The sequence below is a fragment of the Poecilia reticulata genome, linkage group LG14 (assembly GCF_000633615.1).
Source record: "Poecilia reticulata strain Guanapo linkage group LG14, Guppy_female_1.0+MT, whole genome shotgun sequence".
Taxonomy (NCBI): Eukaryota; Metazoa; Chordata; class Actinopteri; order Cyprinodontiformes; family Poeciliidae; genus Poecilia; species Poecilia reticulata.
In genome coordinates, this window is record NC_024344.1 from 1,415,121 (window position 1) to 1,435,203 (window position 20,083).

At 36.5% G+C, this 20,083-nt stretch overlaps 1 protein-coding gene across 1 annotated transcript in view; it reads left to right on the plus strand.

The window, feature by feature from the left end:
• The first annotated feature begins 748 nt into the window (after positions 1 to 748).
• The window catches only part of gabra6b (gamma-aminobutyric acid type A receptor subunit alpha6b), a 29,162-nt gene continuing 9,827 nt past the window's right edge, over positions 749 to 20,083 (plus strand). Inside the window, exons 1-8 of the mRNA XM_008426913.2 lie at positions 749 to 951; positions 1,124 to 1,242; positions 1,548 to 1,615; positions 3,377 to 3,597; positions 5,638 to 5,720; positions 7,721 to 7,864; positions 8,216 to 8,368; positions 13,886 to 14,166. Coding sequence (XP_008425135.1) covers positions 893 to 951; positions 1,124 to 1,242; positions 1,548 to 1,615; positions 3,377 to 3,597; positions 5,638 to 5,720; positions 7,721 to 7,864; positions 8,216 to 8,368; positions 13,886 to 14,166 — 1,128 coding nt within the window. The 5' untranslated portion in view covers positions 749 to 892. The remainder of the gene's footprint in view (positions 952 to 1,123; positions 1,243 to 1,547; positions 1,616 to 3,376; positions 3,598 to 5,637; positions 5,721 to 7,720; positions 7,865 to 8,215; positions 8,369 to 13,885; positions 14,167 to 20,083) is intronic.

A 20,083-nucleotide genomic window follows, 5' to 3' on the forward strand; every position in this document is an offset into this window, starting at 1 on the left:
CTGACCCGACGTCACGTTTTTCTTTGGGGCCCCACATAGCTAGAGAACGGCTCTGGTGCCTGAACAGACAACAACCCTGGTCTCTGCTGAAAGCAAATCATTGAACACAACGGAATAAAAGGAAGGACTCATTTATTCAGCTGTGTTGAGGTTACACTCGCAAAAAAATRTACTTTGTGGTAATTCCTSAGTTTGGTTGGATGCTSTGTCCCCTTGCTCCTGGTCTATGGAGTTTCATAGTGCACTAAATGTACCTACCACCCACTCCACTCAACCACCGAACCACCATGTGAATCATACTTTTCTAAATGTTCGTGTTTTTTTCCTTGTCTTTTTTGTCTTTGCTTCTCCCTCATGTGCAGGGCAGGCATACAGTGTAAAGGCTGAGAGGGAGCAGCAGTGCGACAGAAATTACACTGTTTAGCAAAGGGTCTTCAGCATGACTTCGGTTGAAATTGTTCCTACAGTAGACGTGTAAGATCTCCTTCACATTCCCCTCCTCTCTCTCGGTTTCTTCCCAGCGCTTCGTTCTTTCCAACCTTCTTAATCAAAATGGCAATAAYCATTATTTCCTTCAATTGTACGCACTACCGATTTCTGTTCCACTAACACCCGAAACCTGTGTGTCTTCTATAAAAATAATAACAAAAAAATAATAAAATAAAAACTCAAAAATCCATCCCCCTTCCTCGCTCCCCTGTTACTCCCCCTCCTCTTCACTCTCTTGAAAACTCTTTAGGCTTTTCCAGCTGAGCAATTCAGGCTGAGGCGGGCGCAACCGCACTAGAGGGAAAGTCAAGTCGTGCTGGACTGGCGCGATCTCCTCGCACTGTTTCCAAATAAAAGGAAGGACTCAAATCCGCAAACAATCATGCTTCTAAAATAATGCAACATGTCGATCGGGTCTTTGCGAGGCATGGCTTTCGTTTTAACGAGCTTGTTCCTGTTTTGGTAAGTGTGGCAACTCTTTCTCTGCATTGTTGGCTGACTTCTTTACGCACGGCAACGCAGTCATATTGTGCACATAGATACTGTACACTCTTGCTATGATTTAATAGCTAATTGAATGATCTGTGTGTGTTGATCTACTTTGAATGATCTGTGTGTGTTGATCTACTTTCAGTGCGAGTACTGTTTGTGAGACGCAACACAGTGAAACCAGTATTTATTTGGATAATATCACGCGTATATTGGATAGATTACTGGATGGCTATGACAACAGGCTGCGACCTGGATTTGGAGGTATATACATATTTCTATTATTGACTTGCATGTCAATTGCTTGCAGTTAACAGTTTGGTTGTTTTTTTTCTCAGAGGATAGAGTTTCACTCCACTGCGTGTGCACTTCATTTTCTGTTTAGTGCTGATACATCATTCCTAGATTTCAACTGGATTTTTGCTTGATGTTTGAAATTTCTGCTAATTTTTGAAGTTGTCATTTATATATTTTAAAATGAAAGTTTGATTGTAACTTTTTTTTAGATATTGAGGAACATTACATAGTTTGATCCAAAGTCAGAACAACAACTTATACTTCTGCTGTAGGTCCCGTCACGGAGGTCAAAACTGACATCTTTGTCACCAGCTTTGGTCCAGTTTCAGATGTAGAGATGGTACGTAAACCTGATTAAACTCTAATTTTCAATTTGCAAATATATTGATTTAAACAGCTGTATGCAAATATACTGTTTTCCTAGTGAGTCAAAGCATATATGYCTTAACTTATAGCTCTCTCATCCTTCATTATTCAGGCATTTGAGCAGGATGTCATTAGTACAGCTTAGGATTTTAATCTGGTTGGCAATCCCCTCTACCCCCCACCTCCCTCACCCTCCACTCCATCCTTCCAGAGAGAGAGAGAGAGAGAGAGTGATGTGGCTGATGTTGGGACATGATAGGCTGGCTACTCCTGGCCTGGGATAGGCTGACTGATATATGTCTTTTGTGCTCTACACTGTAGCTTTAGATACTAKTTGACTGCATCTATAGCCTGTAATATGCTGGAGGCATTTGTGTTGTGAACCATGTGAGCAGCTCTTAAAAGCTGAACAAGTTCAGTCCTATGAAAATGTGTCACAACAAACTGTTTGGAAACTTTGACTTTGATAAAACATGCATTATTGATTTCAAAGTTATTTTTATTTTTATTCCCAAAAGATGTTAGCCCTTTCTGGGCAGTTCATCAGATTTAGCAAATCAGACAATTGAAGCAACTAAGCATCTAAGCATGTGGAGGACAACTTGCTGAAGTTCAAACCAAGCATCACAATATGAAAGAAAGGAGATTTAGGTGATTTTGAAAGTGTTGTGGATGTTGGTGCCAAGCAGTTTGGTCTAAGTATGTTAGGAATGCTTGCAGAAAGCTGTATAAAAAGAGAAACCATCCTTTAAGCGGTGATYTGGTGGACAAAATTCTTTGCTGACACAATAAGCCATAGGAAAATGAGCTGKTTCAAGATGATAGAAAGGGAACAGTAGCTCCAAATATAGCACATGTTAAACATTGAAGCRGATGGGTTTCATYAGCAACAGACTTCTCCACCTTTAACTCCTGTCAGGTAAGAACAGGAAACATTTGCTACAATTTTCACAGTCCCATAAAACTTTGATTCAAGATTTAAGACGTGACATTTTGGGTTGGAACACATAACATGAAAGCGTGAATCCATCCTGCCTGTTTGGGGGATAGTTTCTTGGACACTTGGGATTTCTTAGTACTAAGGAGCAATGCTTAAACTGACMATGTCCATTTCTTCAACGTACCGTCTTTTGAATTTCACCTCCATCGGTCTAATGGACCAGGTTGCTTAGTTAAAATCATCTTAAACTAGTTTGCTGAAAATGATTTCACCACACTAAAATGATAGTAACCACATCTGGCAGGGGMATGGGAAATTCACATCATGAATATGCAGCAACTGTTTGACACACTCAGCAAAACCATCAAACTCTCTGATGACTGATTGAGACATTGTATTAAATGAATGGCATGAAAAATTAAGGCATTTCTGTTTGCGAAGGAGGTCAAATGCAGTACTAGTAAAGAACATCTAGCAAGGTGGTAAATAAAATTACTCTGTGAAATAACTTTTCATTGGAAGTGCCTAAATAACCCAACCCTTCAGCAATAGCAGCTAGTATCCCCTCCCCCAAAATGAATAATAATCATGAGTGGGAAAATAACTCACAGCACTGGTAGCATAGTATCAAGCTGCTTTCATCAAAAACCATTGCTCACATACCCATCTGTCCTTCTCTCTGGGGTACCAAATAATAATGACTCAAGATAGTAGATGGTGGAAGCAGCATCAGCAGTATGCCTGGCGTTAGTATCAGTAAAACCTGTAATTATATACACTTTGACCCCTTTCCAGGAGTACACCATGGATGTGTTCTTTCGTCAGACGTGGATTGATGAGCGGCTCAAATTCGAAGGCCCAATTGAGATCYTGCGGCTAAACAACCTTATGGTCAGCAAAATCTGGACCCCCGACACATTTTTCCGGAATGGCAAGAGGTCAATCTCTCACAACATGACCACCCCAAACAAGCTGTTCCGCATCATGCAAAACGGAACCATCCTCTACACCATGAGGTAACGGCGCTGGACTGCAAAGTTAAAACCCAGCCAAAGCCGGAATAGAGCACAGATCTGGAGAGCTGTTCAATTGAATAGGCATCCAAGAATATGCACAAACATTAAAAAGAATCATAGAGTGCCAGAAAATGTGAAATGTGCCATCTGATACTCAAAACAGTCCTTGAAAGCAATTCAAACAAACATGACTTCAAGCTTTGTTCCAAAAGTAAATATGCAGCATATAAATCCCACTGGAGTCAGTGACAGTATAAAAACATAGATTTCAAAGATAACCAGATTATTTGTGTGGCCCAACTTGACTTGTAGAGGTTAAGATACAATTTATAAGCTTTAAATAATCCATTCAATAAACCATGATACATGCTTCAAAGACACATGAACACAGATTACATAGATGGCAAGTGTGGTATAGCTAATTAAAAGAGAAATACAAGAAATGCATCTTGTGATTCAGGAAAAATAGTTCCTCAAGTATCTTAATTTTTAAGCTGTATATAAAATATTATCTCGGTAGTCATTTTTTTCTGAAAACAAACTGATACATATACACACGTCATAAAAATGTCGTCAGAAAGAGCATTATCAATAGTTATAGTGTGACAGTTCAATTCCTTTTAGTTTCAGCAAGGCACAAGTATTTCTTAAATTCATGCATTTTTTGAAAGACTTTGCTTTTTGTCAGATAATTTACCAGTAACTTTTGTATTTTTAAATAATTCAGTGTCAGTATATCTGTGTGCTTAACCGTTGTGTGTGCGAGGACTGAGGCAAACGAAACAAGTTTTAGGKGTGTGGAGTCGGTTGGACCCCATTTCTACATACAAGGGTTCAGATATTTCCTCAAAGTTYTGACCTACTTAGAAGCACCACATGCTGGTCTCTGCTGTGTGCCAGGTAAACTGAAACAATTTTATTTTTTAWAAATGAAATACATTAGAAACTTTGCATTAGATATACGTATCTCCTCCCTTCATAAGACGATCATAAGTGAAATTTAAAACGGTCTCCCTCCCGATGTGTATAATTAAACTGGTTAAGGGTTTTGTTTTCAGGAGAAATGTTGCATGTGAATTCCAAGCATATTATTATTACATTAAATTATTTTAGGCATCATGAACATAGAACCAAAGCAATGGCAAAAGGCTCAGTTTTTTCTGTATGCAGGCAAAGTACATTCATTTTTACAGTGATGGTGGTGGGAAGCATTTTGCCGTGTGAATAATAAGAACATTTTGGTTTTTCTCTGTATTCCATCAACATGTCTCATCAAACAAGCTAGTGCATGAAAGTTGGCGCAATAAAATATGTACGATATATTTTTCTGTTGTATTTTCAAGTTTTCTTTCTTYACTTTTTTCTAAATGCTAATCATGACAGGTCAGCTACTGTGCTGGTATTTGAAGGGCTGGCAGAAAGAAAGCTTTGGCATAAACACTGAAATCATCAGATCATGTTTCTGTTTATGCAAAGTAGAAATACTTAGCTGATGAGATAAGACAATGCATAATATTGAAGAAAATACATTTTACCAGTATTCATAAGAAAGCTAATRATGAATTTGCTGTTGTTTTCACAGCTAAAACTAATGAAATGGCGAGTTCAGCCCTGTTGGGTGTAACTATGTTGTATGACAATATTTTTCCTTCAATGCTTAAATAATGTTCTTATTTGTCATTGTGACCCAGAGGCCTGGTTCACAATTTAGGTTGTGAAGACTTTATTAATACTAACAATTCAAAATAAGAGCCGGCGCTCAATACTCCTCTCATAAATAGGGCTTTGTGAGACAACCTTTGTTAGTGACSATCTATTCTATTATTATTTTTGGTTTATTAAATGTATTCATTTATTAAGCAATGTGATTGAGGGATGCAGGTATTTTTCTTWATYTATTCCCACATCTTGAATACTTGTGTGCTTTGTTTCAGTGTACTAACTAACTGCACCATGTTGCAAAATCCAGRTGAAASCAGCAGCCGTTATCCAGTGTTGGTTTAAATGAAAAATTGATTTCAGCTTTCCTTGTTCTAACAGATTAACTATWAATGCAGAGTGTCCAATGCGCCTCATGAACTTCCCAATGGACGGCCATGCCTGCCCACTCAAATTCGGGAGCTGTGAGTTTTGTCTTTTGTTAAGTSTCAGTGGTTTGACAGATGGTGTCACTCTCAAATGATCACACTGCCACATTGTAACTGACCATTTGACAAGATGTCTTCTGGCTGCAGTTTGAAACATCAAATATTGCAGCTCAAATGTGTTTCTCCTTCCTGTTTGTTTGCAGTATCTGGCAAAAGTATCATGAAATTTTGAGATATTCAATGGAATAAAACACCAAGTAGTATGGATTTCTAAAATGCAAAAAAAGAGATATACAGTAATTCTTTATCTACATTTTTATGAATAAAAATCTAAAAGTATTGGATGCATATTTATTTTTCTGTWCTTAGAGGTATCTCTGGGTCAGCTGACTTCATATGTAGACATGGACACATTTCTAACATGAACATGTTTTGAACCAAATTATCCTATTGCAGCTCTTACTCTGTGTAGGGTTTGTTTGACTGGATGATAGACATTTGTCCCAGTCTCAAGTTCTTTAAAATATATATGTTTCTGAGTTTTCCCTGTAATTCCCTCTTTTAATGCATGATGCTGTCATTTCCAGCGTTCTTGTTTTCTTTTTTTAAGGTTTTTTTGGCTCTAGTGGCCTTTATTTGAAAGTAGTTTGACAGGAAAGAGGGTTATGAGAGGGAAGGCCTCAATACATGGGTTGTGCTTTGCCCCTGGACCACCACAGCACCCACGTTCTTGTTTTCTATGTCATAATACAACTTTTCCACCAAATTTTCAAAATGAAGACAAAAAGTTCAGTTTTGATCTCATTCAACCAGAACATGTTCTTCAACGCTTTTGCTATGTCCCCTATAAGGCTAATTGCAAAATTTCTAGGGAATTATTTTAGAAATTTATTTCACCTTATAGTTATGCCACACTATTTTCATCTTCAGATGACAAATTTAAGATGTTAAAACATTGTTATATATTTTAGAACCCTGTTTTAAACTTTCCTCATATTTTTTCAGTCACCAGTCTGTGTTTGTTGGTCTCCATGATACTTTTATCTTTTCCTCTGTTTGTTCATAAATGTTTACCTGGAAGGAGAATTTAAGCCAGCTGGTTGTACTGAATTTTATTTAAGGTTATCACAGTAAAGAGAACTGAAAACTTTTTTTTTTTTTTTGCCATTTTCAGAATTTTGTTTGTAAAACTTTGAAATTTTGAACCTAATTTTCCTCCCTGTAACATTTTATTTGAATGGGGGTGAATAAGACTGACATGACACTGTAATAAACATGACATAACACATGTCATAAACATGAATAAGCCTTCATGAATATTTATGACTGTTGTCATAAAGCATCATTTGGTAAATTATGACACTTTTAATACAAAGTCAACATTATTCAAAATGTCTTTGTTATGACAACTTGACATTAACCAATAAATCATTACTGTTTAAACTTTACCTTTAATAACATAAAGTTACCTAATTTTTAAAGTGCAATCAGTAATACTTTTATTACAAATTTATATCAGTAATGATTTCTTGGTTAATGTCAAGTTGTCATAACAAAGACATTTTGAATAAAGTCAACTTTGTATTAAAAGTCTCATAATTTACAGAATGACGCTTTATGACAACAGTTATAAATATTCATGAAGGCTTATTSATGTTCATGACAGGAGTTATGTCATGTTTATTACAGTGTTATGTCAGTCTTATTCACCCCCTTCAAATCAAGTGTTACCTTCCTCCCTATTTAGTATTGTACTTYTTTGGTTTGTCACAAAATACTTTGAAAATTTGACTTTTGCAAAATGTACWTTTAACCCTTGTGYGTGCGAGGCAACTGATMCAAGTGATACGGTATGGTGTGGGGTYGGCTGGACCCCGTTTGTAAACACAAGGGTTAAGTTTYGTTAGGAGTGCTTATAGTGGAAGCTTATCTTCTTTTAATCATTAATATGCATTCTTAAACATTTTAGATGAACTGTTTGTATATTTTTCTTGAGGACCAAATTCTAACAGAGGTCTCGCATATCTTCTCCATAGATGCATACCCCATCAGTGAGATTGTGTACACATGGAAGAAAGGACCTTTATCTTCTGTTGAAGTCCCACAGGAGTCATCCAGCTTGTTGCAGTATGACCTCATTGGTCAGACTGTATCAAGCGAGAGGCTGAAGTCCAACACAGGTCATCAAATTTATCTTCTAAACTCATTCACTGATTACACTAATTAGATCTGAAAGCTTTTTGTTCAGATTTGGCATAACCCATGCATAACTGATCTTTTTTTTTTTTTTTACAATGTGTAACAAGAGCTTTTCTAAATGTAATATTAGTGTTTCCAAAAGCATTTGTGAATTTGGAACTGAGCAGTRAAAATAATCATAAATATCCAGCATTTTGACATTATGGGAATGTTTTATAACAGCTCTGCATTTYTATGTTGGAATTAAAATGTAGTTGTTAAGAAACATTGACAAAAAAAYWTGTAGAAATTAGCTGTTTGTATGATTTGGATTTTATGTTTAACTCTTGCAGGTGAATATGTCATAATGACTGTCCACTTCCATCTTCAAAGGAAAATGGGTTTCTTCCTGATTCAGACCTACATTCCCTGCATAATGACTGTCATTCTGGCACAAGTTTCCTTCTGGATTAACAAGGAATCAGTTCCAGCTCGGACTGTCTTTGGTAATTTGCCTTTAAATCCGTTTTGCTTTTTTTGTATAATTTGCAAAATTACTTTTCAGGCTTCATTTATTTCAAACTAAAAATAGACACCAAACTATACTATATGGAGGATCATGCATTCTTTGTCTCTCAGAATTGAGCTTTGTGAAAAATACAACACCCATAATGTTTGCCAAAAATTGCAGCCAAATGGTCTTTCAAACAATTGAGGCTGTTTTAATTTAYAGGTCACTAAAGTTACCTAGTRAAACAGAGAAGATGCTCAGATTCTCATGAACTTGTAGATTGTTAGATGTTCATATAAAACTGTATTTGTGTTCATTCAAACATCTCCCATCCTAACTGGTGGAGCTGGAAAAGAAACTGCAAAGCAGAATGGATGAAGCTGCCTAAATGTGTGCTAAGATTCAAACAGACTYCAGGTTGTTGATCCAAAGGTGGATCAGCAAAGTATTAAGGAAAGGCTGTGAATACTTCAATTTGATTTCTTGTTTTTTTAATTATTAATAACTTTGYAAAGCACTCAAAAATCTTTCTTTGACATTGCCATAGTGGAGTATTTGCTGTTAGAATTTTGGAGAAAGAAATTAATTTAATACAACTTGGAATAAGGCTGTAACATAAAGTGAAATGCTGCAAATACTTTCCATATAAATTATGTCAATGCAAAAAACACTGTTTGYTGGGTGAAAATGGGCGCAACTCTGCCTTTTTTTCAGAATGAGAAGCATGTGCAAATTCAGTTTTGCAAACATTTAAAACCAAACAAACCAATCTTTTTAAAAATACTTCAATTAGCGTGGCATTAACATGGTTTTACAAATTCCCCAAATCTTTATCATTTATAGTGGAATGCACATACGAATAAAAACATATAGACACTTTGTTATTGAAACACGCAATTTTAAAGCCATAGCTTTTTAAGACAGCCTACACATTTCCATCTTTAACTTTTTGATTCAAAATACTCTTTGAGGCTTCTTTGTAGAACTTTTTCCAACTAGAGAAACGTAATTATCTTCTGTTCTACACTCTAATTCTAATTATAATTCTGAATTTTAATTTCTCAGTTCTACCTCTACTGTGGTGCAGCTTAATTAACTGGGAAAATATCCGTTTTGGAACCGGTCATGCCAGGACTGAGAGGGGGAGGATGTTTACTTGGCTCTCTTCCGAGCACTCACAGGTTCCACTTTCTCACATTACATTACGCTACAGTTGCCACTGAGCTCCAGCCCCGGGAGCTGAGAGGGTGAGAGACACTAAACAAAGACAGAGATAAACTGAGAGGAATAACAGGCATGAAAAGAGACAATGAAGAATAGAAAATGTGTGAAAGTACATGGCTAGAGCTATCATTTGCAAATGCATTTCCACTTCTGGGAAATTCAACAAGCAGCAGCTGAGTAGAATTACTCTGCTACCTCTTGCAGCTCACAGCTTTTCCCTCTTCTTCCGAAGTGAGCCAATGCTTCAACAAGCCTGCACTTTGCTTTAGAGAATAGATCCAAGTCATTAGAGTCAGTAAGGGAGTTCAGACCCCATGTAGAAATGCAATCTGTGGCAAGTCATTGATGTCATTCTTCCTGCAGCTTTCTGGTCTCCTACTGTTGGATATGAGATAAATTGTTTATTCTCTAGATGAGCCCTAAGTCAACTTAGAAAACCTGCATCTGGATTTATAACAAACTGGATGAAACTGTTAAAAACACATGGGATACATTGTTATTATTTTCTTTGTGGTGAAGAACTCTTTGGAGAATTCAGAACCAATCTTGGTTAAMATTTTGCAGCTTTAATAGAAAGTTTTATTCTGCTTCTCATTTCTGTTTCCCAGGTATGTTTACTGTCGGTAAACAGAACTTTAAATAGAGAACTTTGCTGTTTTGGCTCATGTCTTTCTTTACTACGACAGACTGGAACAGCACCCATTTTACATTTTAAACTTCTCCATTTGAGACAAAGAATGAACTGGAGGGAGTAAATCCACCTTTTTTGAAAACTATGGCTGCAGATTCAGATTAGCTGACTCATACAAATGGCTGGGAAATGCCTCAGGGTACGGTAAAGATGCCACATCATCTGCAAGAGGTAATTATGAGACCCTTAGGCTCCTAAACCAGACATCCTCCCCACGAACCACACAAATAGAATCTGTGAAAAGTTGTAACACTGGCAGAGTCCAACTGGCAGTGGTGTGAAGGCAGACACAGCTTTTGATTTGGTGTATGGGTTGGCCTTTGAAAGCATCACTGCACAGTACTTCAAGGGACATGGTCATAAACTCTCTAGATCCACAAACCCCATGTTGAGTGGACTGAAAAATCCCCACGGCCTTCTGAGGAATGCTGCAATAGCAAAGATGTCCAATGTTTCCATTGTCTGGACAAAAGCCACACCCTGATCATGGACTCAACCTCCTGTCTTTAGATGACTCTCTGCTTTATCACACCTGGATCAGCTCATCAGCAGAACTCTGTAATGCTTGACTGCAAGCTAGGGATGAAGTTTATCCATGTAAGTCAAAAGTGTAGGACAGGGGACACATCTAAAAGCTGCAGGACCCTGGCACACCACTGGCTGACTGCCAAAGGAGGAACGACGTTGTGGTCACTGCTGTAGACCAAACTTTCCTTATGAAATTGAGACATATAGTCCCTCAATAGTTGATACACACTCCAGGTCCCATTAGTATACCATCGAAACAAAAACAGAAATAGAAAAAAATAAATATTTTTACACACATCACATTTTGTGTAATCCATTTCTTTTCAAGCCAGAGGTTACAAAAGGGAGTAAATCGACAAGGCTGGTCCTCTAACTCGGGTGTGAGGGTAGGGGAACTTCAAAGTCTTACCCAACCATTTTTTTGTTTGTAGATTATTTATAAATTGATTTTTTCATATTTGGATATCCAAACGTAAAGCTTCCCATTGCGCACTCTTAAAATTCTGTAATGACACAGTGCTTTTGTACTTGAAATACCTAAAGAAAGTCATTTCCATGGTAGTTTTGTTCATATTCATGATGAGCCATTGAAAGGAAGATAAAAGAAGGGAAGGGAGTAGAGCAGAGGCCTGCTTGTCAACAACCTCTGCAAGCGCTGAGAGTCCCCTGAGCCCAGGTTATACAGACTTAATTGAGTATGGCCTAAATTGTACCTTACTTTTTTCGCTGTAAAAGCACATAAATGCCCCAAGCGTTTAATTTGTATCCTGTCTCTCTACTTCTTCCCCCTCCCACACTTTTTCGTTCCCATTCTGTTGCCTCTCCCTCCCACCATGACAGCCTTTCTTCCCATGTCCCCCATTCATTGTGATAGAGACAGTCACCACTGGTTGACTGCCAAAGGGGGCTGCATTTGAGAGTTGTTAGCATTTACTGTTTAAGCTTACAGAGAATGCTTTTAAAACATTATGAGGTGCATTAAACCCCTACACGAATCCCAAAGCGGCTAATGAAATGTGTGCAACTAAAGCACACATTTGGTAAAATGCAGGCAGGAATGTTCAATGGTCCTTTTTCTCTTGCTAACTTTAGCTTGATGAAAGTGAACTAGATATGTACTTTGCTAATGGGCTCTCAAAAAAGTCCTTTATCATTAGCACTTTCAACATAATTAAGTAATGGACTGGGGAAAGTTGCTTCCCAATGATTGAAATACAACACAATGTAAAGACCGATTAATATATATATATGCCACACAATGGACTCCACAGTAAATACTTACCCATTACAGTCAAAGATAGTGTTTACGCTGCCTTCGCATGGTGGTGCATCGTGCCATCTGTCAAAATTAGAATGGATTCTATTTTCGCCAGACGCCAGAGCAATGTTGAGTCAATCTTCAAAGATCACATGACACCAAAAGAAAACAAACAAGCGCAATATTTGTATTTTCAAAATAATTCATCAAGACAGACTATATTCTCAAAATTCTAGCTATATTAATGAATATATGGGTATGCATTTTCCACATGCTCTGCACCTTCGTGTTTCTCAGAACAGCACAGCCGCTTAATATCAGGCTGGTCAGGTTTGGTGTTGCATTCCTTATGTTGCATGCTCAATATTTGAGTTGTAAAGTTTCACACTAAACAAATTTACTTTTTGGTTTAAGTTTGCCATAAAAGAAAAAAAAAATTTGAAAGTCATACTTTCATTTTGTCATTTATAAATGTCATTGTTACGGACTACATATTTATTTCAAAAGCTAAATCTTTGATTTATAGTCTGAATATCTGGCTTATAAGGTAAGTGATGTTTGTGCAAACTAAATATTTAGTTCCCAATTAAAGATGCAATTCTAACCACAGAAAAAATATAAAAAGTTTAATTTTTCTTCTGTGGTTTGATGTTATTTTAATGAGACAGTATAGATAAAAGACAATAAAATTTTTCTAACTGCTTTGACCACTGGCCAACTTATTGCTTGCTATCAAGGAAACATTTTTTTTTCTGTTTTTGATATACAAACTATGTAATGTAGTTTACAAACCTGTGAAAATAGAAAGACTGACATTCTTCCCTACTTCTGGATGCCAGAGTGACAAGTCAAATTGAAGATGGTAATTAAAACAATATCTTAATGTCAAGAGGCTGGAAATTTAATCCAGACATTTGCAGTCAAGTTTTCTTACTTTCTTACTACTATTCAAAAGATACACGATGTAAGATTTCCTTAAAATGTTAGTTTTTTCTTCAAAGTGTAACATGTTTCCTACTTATTCATTTATTTATTTTCTAAAATGTAAAACAGATTATTTCATTATTTTATGTAATATTTTGGAATAGAATACAGTGACTAAAAGTGACATCCCTGTTACAAAGTYTGAGGAAATTACAGAAATTGGATTATCATTTGTTGCATTACATCAAATAGAGTCMATTTGTTTTCGTCTGTGCACTGTGTCAGTTTGGCTTGTTAATCTTAGCAGTGACCAAACTGCATGTCCACCACAGAAATATGTCGCTCTGGAATCCAGCTGAGCTTGGACGTTTGAGAACTTTAAAGGGGCAGCTGCTGGAAGTTATTTTAAAAAATGGCCACACTGAAAAAAATAATACTCAATRCATCCATTACTGGTTAAATTAAAACAACTTTATTTTCCTAAYTGGATAATAAACTACTTCATCCAGTCAAGAGCTGCTGCTACATTTAATCCAAAGGAGTTAGYTTATGKTGCGCRGTCATCTAAATGGACCCCTCTCTTCTYTCTTTAAAGAGTTTTTTGGGGGSTTATTATTGAGGAGAGGCCCTGGAGCAAAACCAGAAATGGCTGAAAGATGCAAAGATATTTGTAGATGTTTACTMTKGTGGGCAGGAGCGTGACAAGAGTAGCAAGGGGGAGGAGTGTCTGGATTTCCCCAACAACCAGATCTTGGAAAAGTAGAGGGCAGCAAATGGATGATATATATCAATAAAAAGATTTAATGTTTAATTGAAAATACTGATAAACAGAATATGAAACCTTGAGCAGATCCGTGTTGTGAACTTCTTCTCATCTTTGTTTTCAGGCATCACCACTGTCCTGACCATGACAACATTAAGCATCAGTGCACGGCACTCCCTCCCTAAAGTTTCGTATGCCACCGCAATGGATTGGTTCATTGCTGTGTGCTTTGCCTTCGTCTTCTCTGCCCTCATTGAGTTTGCGGCTGTCAACTACTTTTCAACACTCCAAGCCAACCGAGAGCTGCGAAAGGCAGCAGCCATAAAGGCAGCCGCTCAAGAAGCAGCAGCAGCTGCAGCCGTGGTTCCAGCAGCAAGCACAGGGACAGAGGGAGACGTTGCTTCGGTAAGTCAGGCATATGCTCTCCCACTGGTGTTTACATGTGTCAGCATATGTTCAATGACATGTRAGCTAATGCTTAAACTGAACCAGATAAGGATGGGTCACATGGCCTTGTGTTGATAACTACACAATACTTTTTTGTGGCTATTGAAAACATATGCAATTTGAKGTGCATTTTGACTTATATTTTAACTCATATGGGAATATGAGTCCTTATAAGGTGTTATGGTTACACGTGAACATTCATCTAAACGGTAGAGCTGCTGTTATAAATGATGATCAGAGCAGATGGTTCTTGGTGAAAAATAGGACTTTCCTTGGCCTAATTACATGCCTGTACCTGTCGTCATTAATCTCCACTGAAGTGAACATTTCTGGGGTTTTTTCTTCTTGTAAATGAGAAGGGAGTTCCTAAAAMTTAGGATGGCTTGTGTTTTTACTAACTGTACATTTTGTAAGACTTCAGTTTTGAAGCTTTGACTATGTTGGTCAACTGCCAGAAACAAGGTAATAACTGTAATATTTCAACACAAAGTAACAATTACATGAAAAAAAGGACAGTCACTCTGGAAATAAAAGATGAATAAAGAGAAACAAATTATGTTTTCAGCTAAAATATGCTGCTGACAAAGTGGAAGTATTAAAACCCTTAAAATAAATCCTTTACTGGAGTGACTTCCTTTGTAAAGGAATATTTACACAGTAAATTTAATCTGTCAGGAGTAATAGTTGTATGTTAAGAAACTACAGTTTTTCATAAAATCACTGTTGCCATACAGTCCTACTGGTAATTCTTTGTAAAAAGCCCTTTTCCCACAGAGACTGCATTTTATGTCTCCTCTTAATATTTTGCATGATTGGATCACGAGTAGAGTGGGAGCTTTTGTCCTTGCACAAAAATCCTGAAGTTCATCCAGAATCCTGATGATCYGTTATGTTCTTTTCTCTTCAGATTTCCACAGAGCAGGGATCTTTAAATGCATGTTTTAGAGCCTCTGACCAACAAGTTTCAGATGCGTCTCTGCTCCAACAAACCAACTAAAAATCTGACCAATAATAATAAAAAAACATGTTTCTGTTTTTTGGGCAAAWAGACAAAATCARAGCATAAATGCACTAAAGGTTCCTATGACTTTCCTATGACATATTCTTCACATATTCCTTCTTCCATTGCTTTATGTTAGACCCACGATCATTCACAGAGAAAATGGCTGTAAATACTAATCATGAAAAACTTTACAAGGCTTCCAGTTACTGTTAATGAATTGTTTAGCTAACAGCATGTTCACCCTTTTACCTGGGGTGCAAATATGTGTGGTGGACACTTATTCTGGATAAACTATTTTAAAATACACAACATTATTTTTGATGTGTAAACACAACACTAGTCCATCAGTTGAGTTGGAGACATATTCATGCCAGGATGATTCTTTTGACAGTACTAAGTTGCTCAAAAACTAAAAAGAAAATAACATTTTATTGCAAAGTGTCATGTCCAAGAAGTACATATTGAAATTAAAAACAAATAGTTCCAAAAGGCCAGTAAAATAACTCATAAACAGTGTTTAAAAATGTATGAAAACTTTAAAAATACCTTAAGACCATTAAAAAAATTATTTTAAAAAAAACCTTGCTGTTTGCCTGAGAAGTGATTCAAGATTTCTGCATTAACTTTGCCATGTTTTAGTTGGTTCTGTTGCATCATTGGTTTATTTCAACATGCTTGCGTTTGCCTAGGGATGTTTCTCTTCGTCTTAATGCAAAAACAATTTAAGCTCTGTAATTTTCTAACTTCTGCTTGTTTTACTGAAACCACTTTTTTGACAGGATGGAATAAAACAGTATAAAGTATAAACAGCATTGATTGATGTTTATGCATCGATTCCAAATAAGTAACTTTGAAAAAACACCTTTCTTGTGAATATGTATGCGTTACTTCTCATGGTAAAAAATCATTGAAATGTGTGCCAAAATCTTAACTGGTTTAATTTTACAGATGTGCTGTACTTCTTGGTAAATACAAATCTACATTGACAGTTTTTTTTGTCCCTTTGTGAGTGGAGTTTTTTTTCTCTTGCCAAATCATCACACATTGTTAACAGCTTTTTCCGGACTTGCAGTTACCGTTTGTGGTTATACAACATCAACAGGGTTATAGAACTGGGCTCAGATGGGTGTAGGGATTTTATCCTTAGTGTATTTTTTTGAGAAATAGCTTCATTCATCCTCTAAGAGATTCTGTTTTTTGTGTAGAGACCACTGAGCTTTGCCTGTGCTTGCGTCTCCCCATTATATACTTCTAAAGCATTGTTGTGGATGTTTTGATGGATGAGATTGGTTTGTTCCTTTTAAAGGCCAACTGGCTGTCGGCATTTTGTGGTAAATAGTCAGCTCTTACAGTGTCTACCCCACTTAGCCATCTGGCAGTTAGTGGTTAAGTGGAAGCTGTTTAAAATAGAGTTTTGTGTGTGTGTGTGTATGCGTGTGTGTGTTTTATGTTGGGTGTTCCTGGTTTTTTCATGGATACTCTTACTTCAACCAGGTAATAACATCTTGCATCCAGATTGTCGTGGAAAATATTGTTATAGTGATGAGTTTAAAAACCTTTACTTGTTAGTGTTTGCAGTTTGCATCTATAAGAGAGGGCTTGTACACCAGCTTACTTGTCTAATTGTTGAAATGTCCAATCACAAGAGAGCAGTGTAGTATACAGGACAACACAAATTCATTTCGGATGTTCATGCAGCAGTACAGATTTTAAGGGCATTTGGTCACAGTGTCTTTGCTCTCATCATGATTGCTGATGCCAGGAAATCTATGATTGAATGGGGACATTTGTAGCTGACATTAAAGTATAGTTACAAATAATCACGTGTTTAAAATGGAAGCTGGAGCCATTAGTTGTTCCGTGGATGATTTGTTTTATCAGATTTAATCTTTTTTTTCAGTTTTTATAGATGATTCATTTTCTTTTTCAGTTGTGATTACGTATAATTTACACATTGCATGCATATTATATGTAAGATACCATTGCATATCGGTATATTTATTTGTTACAGACTGTGAGTTTTTTTTAAATTGAACTCAATGAACATAAAGTGTTAAGTCTTGGGACAGATTCCTAATTACAGTTTGGTCTGGCTATTGACTGGGCTATCCCAACACAGGTTTGGATTTTGCAGGTTATATTCATATCCATTTTTATATTCATTTTTCTACAACATAATTTCAACTTAAATTTACTTCAGTCCAGGCTGGATGAATTGGATTTGACTGAAAAACAACTCAGTTGTAGACAACAGTCATTTATTTTAATGCTTTTTTTCACATATTTATCACAGTTGCCATGTAAAGTCATGAAACGTATTGTATAATTGTAATGCATTCTCTGGAAGGACATCTAGGATATATGTAAATGTGAAGTATGAAAATGTTCAAAAACAATCTGTAGCACATCAAAATGGTTCCTGTTCAGAGTTTCCAGTGTCTTATGGAATGAATGTATTCCAGACCAGAGATGCTTCAGAAGCAAAGTTAGGCCTAAGTTTGTCATTTCCAGTCTACGATTTGTTCCAGTATACTCCATGCAATCATTCTTCTATTTGCAGTCATTTGGTCTGTGCACAATGTAAAAATGTGCATGCAGAAAATGCACTCCAGCATTTCTTCTTCATTGTGTTTTAATGAAGCTTACAACTGTAAGATTCTACTATTTCTGTTTTTTTATGACTGTTTTTAAGTCCTTTGTCACGTTTAACTTAATTTCTTGTGCACACATGCAGGTTTTCATCACTGCATTCCATTCTCTTCAACTTTAACTTTTGGTAAAAACACCACAAACTCCACTTTATGCAGTTTTTCACTCTGTAGGTCCGAAAGACACTCGAACTGATGTACGTTAATTTATGCGATCTACAGTAAACTCTGTCTGCGCCATCATTTCATTTGCTCAACACACCCTCCCTCTCTCTCTCGCTCTCTCCCAGTCTCCTATTTGTCTCTGTAACTATGTGATAACCACAGAGAGTGACATGAGCGGACAGCCAGTGGCTCGGCAAATGATGCTGTTGCAGATTATGTAAGAGCTGTAGATTAAGGAAAATCCAGCAGATCACTGCAAGCTCAGAGGAAAGAGGGCAGACACCGCAATAAAGATGGGAGGGGGCTTGGAAAGCAAGCCCAGTCCGTTTTTATGAAACAAGATGGAGAGATGGGTTAGAGTGGGTCCTGGGTATGTGTTGGTGTGTGCATTTGTGCTATAGAGTTACACTGGAAGAATAGAAAGAAAGAGAGTAGGAGGAATGCATCATAGAAAATGACTGCTTTCACCAAATATGTAGGAGGGAAGACTCTTCATGACATGGAGAAGCAAAAAAAATCCCCAGGAATAGAAAAAATCATGCAGTCATGAGGTAAAATACCTGGTATGACTATGAAGTTTTTCAAATAATCTTTTTGTCCCAACCTCCCAATTTTTTGTGACAGGTAAGACTGTGGAAAAGAAAAGTTTTGTAAGTTCTACTTCGAACATACATCACGTTTTCATGAATTCTCTGCTTATTGTAGAATCTCCATCTAATATCTGAGAGTCAAACAATGTTTTAATATCATGTAATTTTTAATACATGCACACAGTAACACCACCTGGTCATTTACCTGTGTTTAGGCAGGTCAAGAATGTCCCTGAAGTAATGACAACTACTGAACCAAAAAGAGCTTAAAGGTCATCTTTTATTGAATAATCTGTGCTACAATGTCATGGGCATAGTTGTTTCAAAATAGTTATTACATAAATGCAATCACACACACACACACACACGCATGCACACGCACATGCACACACACGCGCACACACACACACACACACACACGCACACACACGCACACACGTATATGAATATTTACTTAACCTCACATACTGCACTGGATAAACAGTTCTTAGAAACATCAGCTTATAATTATGAATATATTGGATTCGTTATTTTGTTAAATATTAGAAAAAGGTATAACTTTTTTGTTTAGTTGTAAAAGTTATTTCAGGTTTTTTAAATTAACTGCTTGCTGTTAGTATTTCTAATACTGTCTCTGTTGAGCAGTTTCTGAACTCAAAGAGAAAAATTTAATATTCAGACAAATCCAGCAAAAATATCGCAAGTTCACTTCAGTTCCAAAACTGATGGAATTTACATAAAATTTTTTGCAGAATTTGAGCGTAGTGAGAAACTGAGTTGAATTTGTTACATAATTTAAAAACATAATTTCTCTCTGCGCCCCCAGAACTACTTATTATGCATCATCATCTTAATAATTTAGAGGATTGTTTGATTTATTGAAATCGCCCTGGAACATCATGATGTGACGTTTCTGTGCTTCACACAGAATTGTTTTTTTTTTTAGACTGTGTTAATTTGCAGCAAGAAGCTTTGCACATCCTGTCCTAGTTCCTAGATATATTTTCTGCTCTCATATTGTACCTGATTTACAACAAATATTGCCAGAGAGTGTGTATTGTGATCATAATTAGTTGAAATTTCATAAGCCACAGGATAACCATGTGTCAATGTGCTGAGTGTCAGTCTGCACACAGAGAATAACACAACAATAAAAAGACTGTGGGTGTGTTTCTATGATTTTAAATAATATTTTTGAGATTCTGTAGTTTTACAACCCTATTTAATTTACAATATGCTCATCAATCAATCAATCAAATTTTATTTGTATAGCACATTTCAGCAGCAAGGCATTTCAAAGTGCTTTACATAATTAAAATAAAAACAGAAATAAACAGTGAGAAAGAGAGAAATTTAAAAAATAAATAAAAATAAAAAAAACAAACTCCCGTTGTCCTTTGCGGAATTTAACTAACTATAGAGGACTCCGCCGTCCTTTGCGGAATTTAACTATTTCATAGAGGACTCCG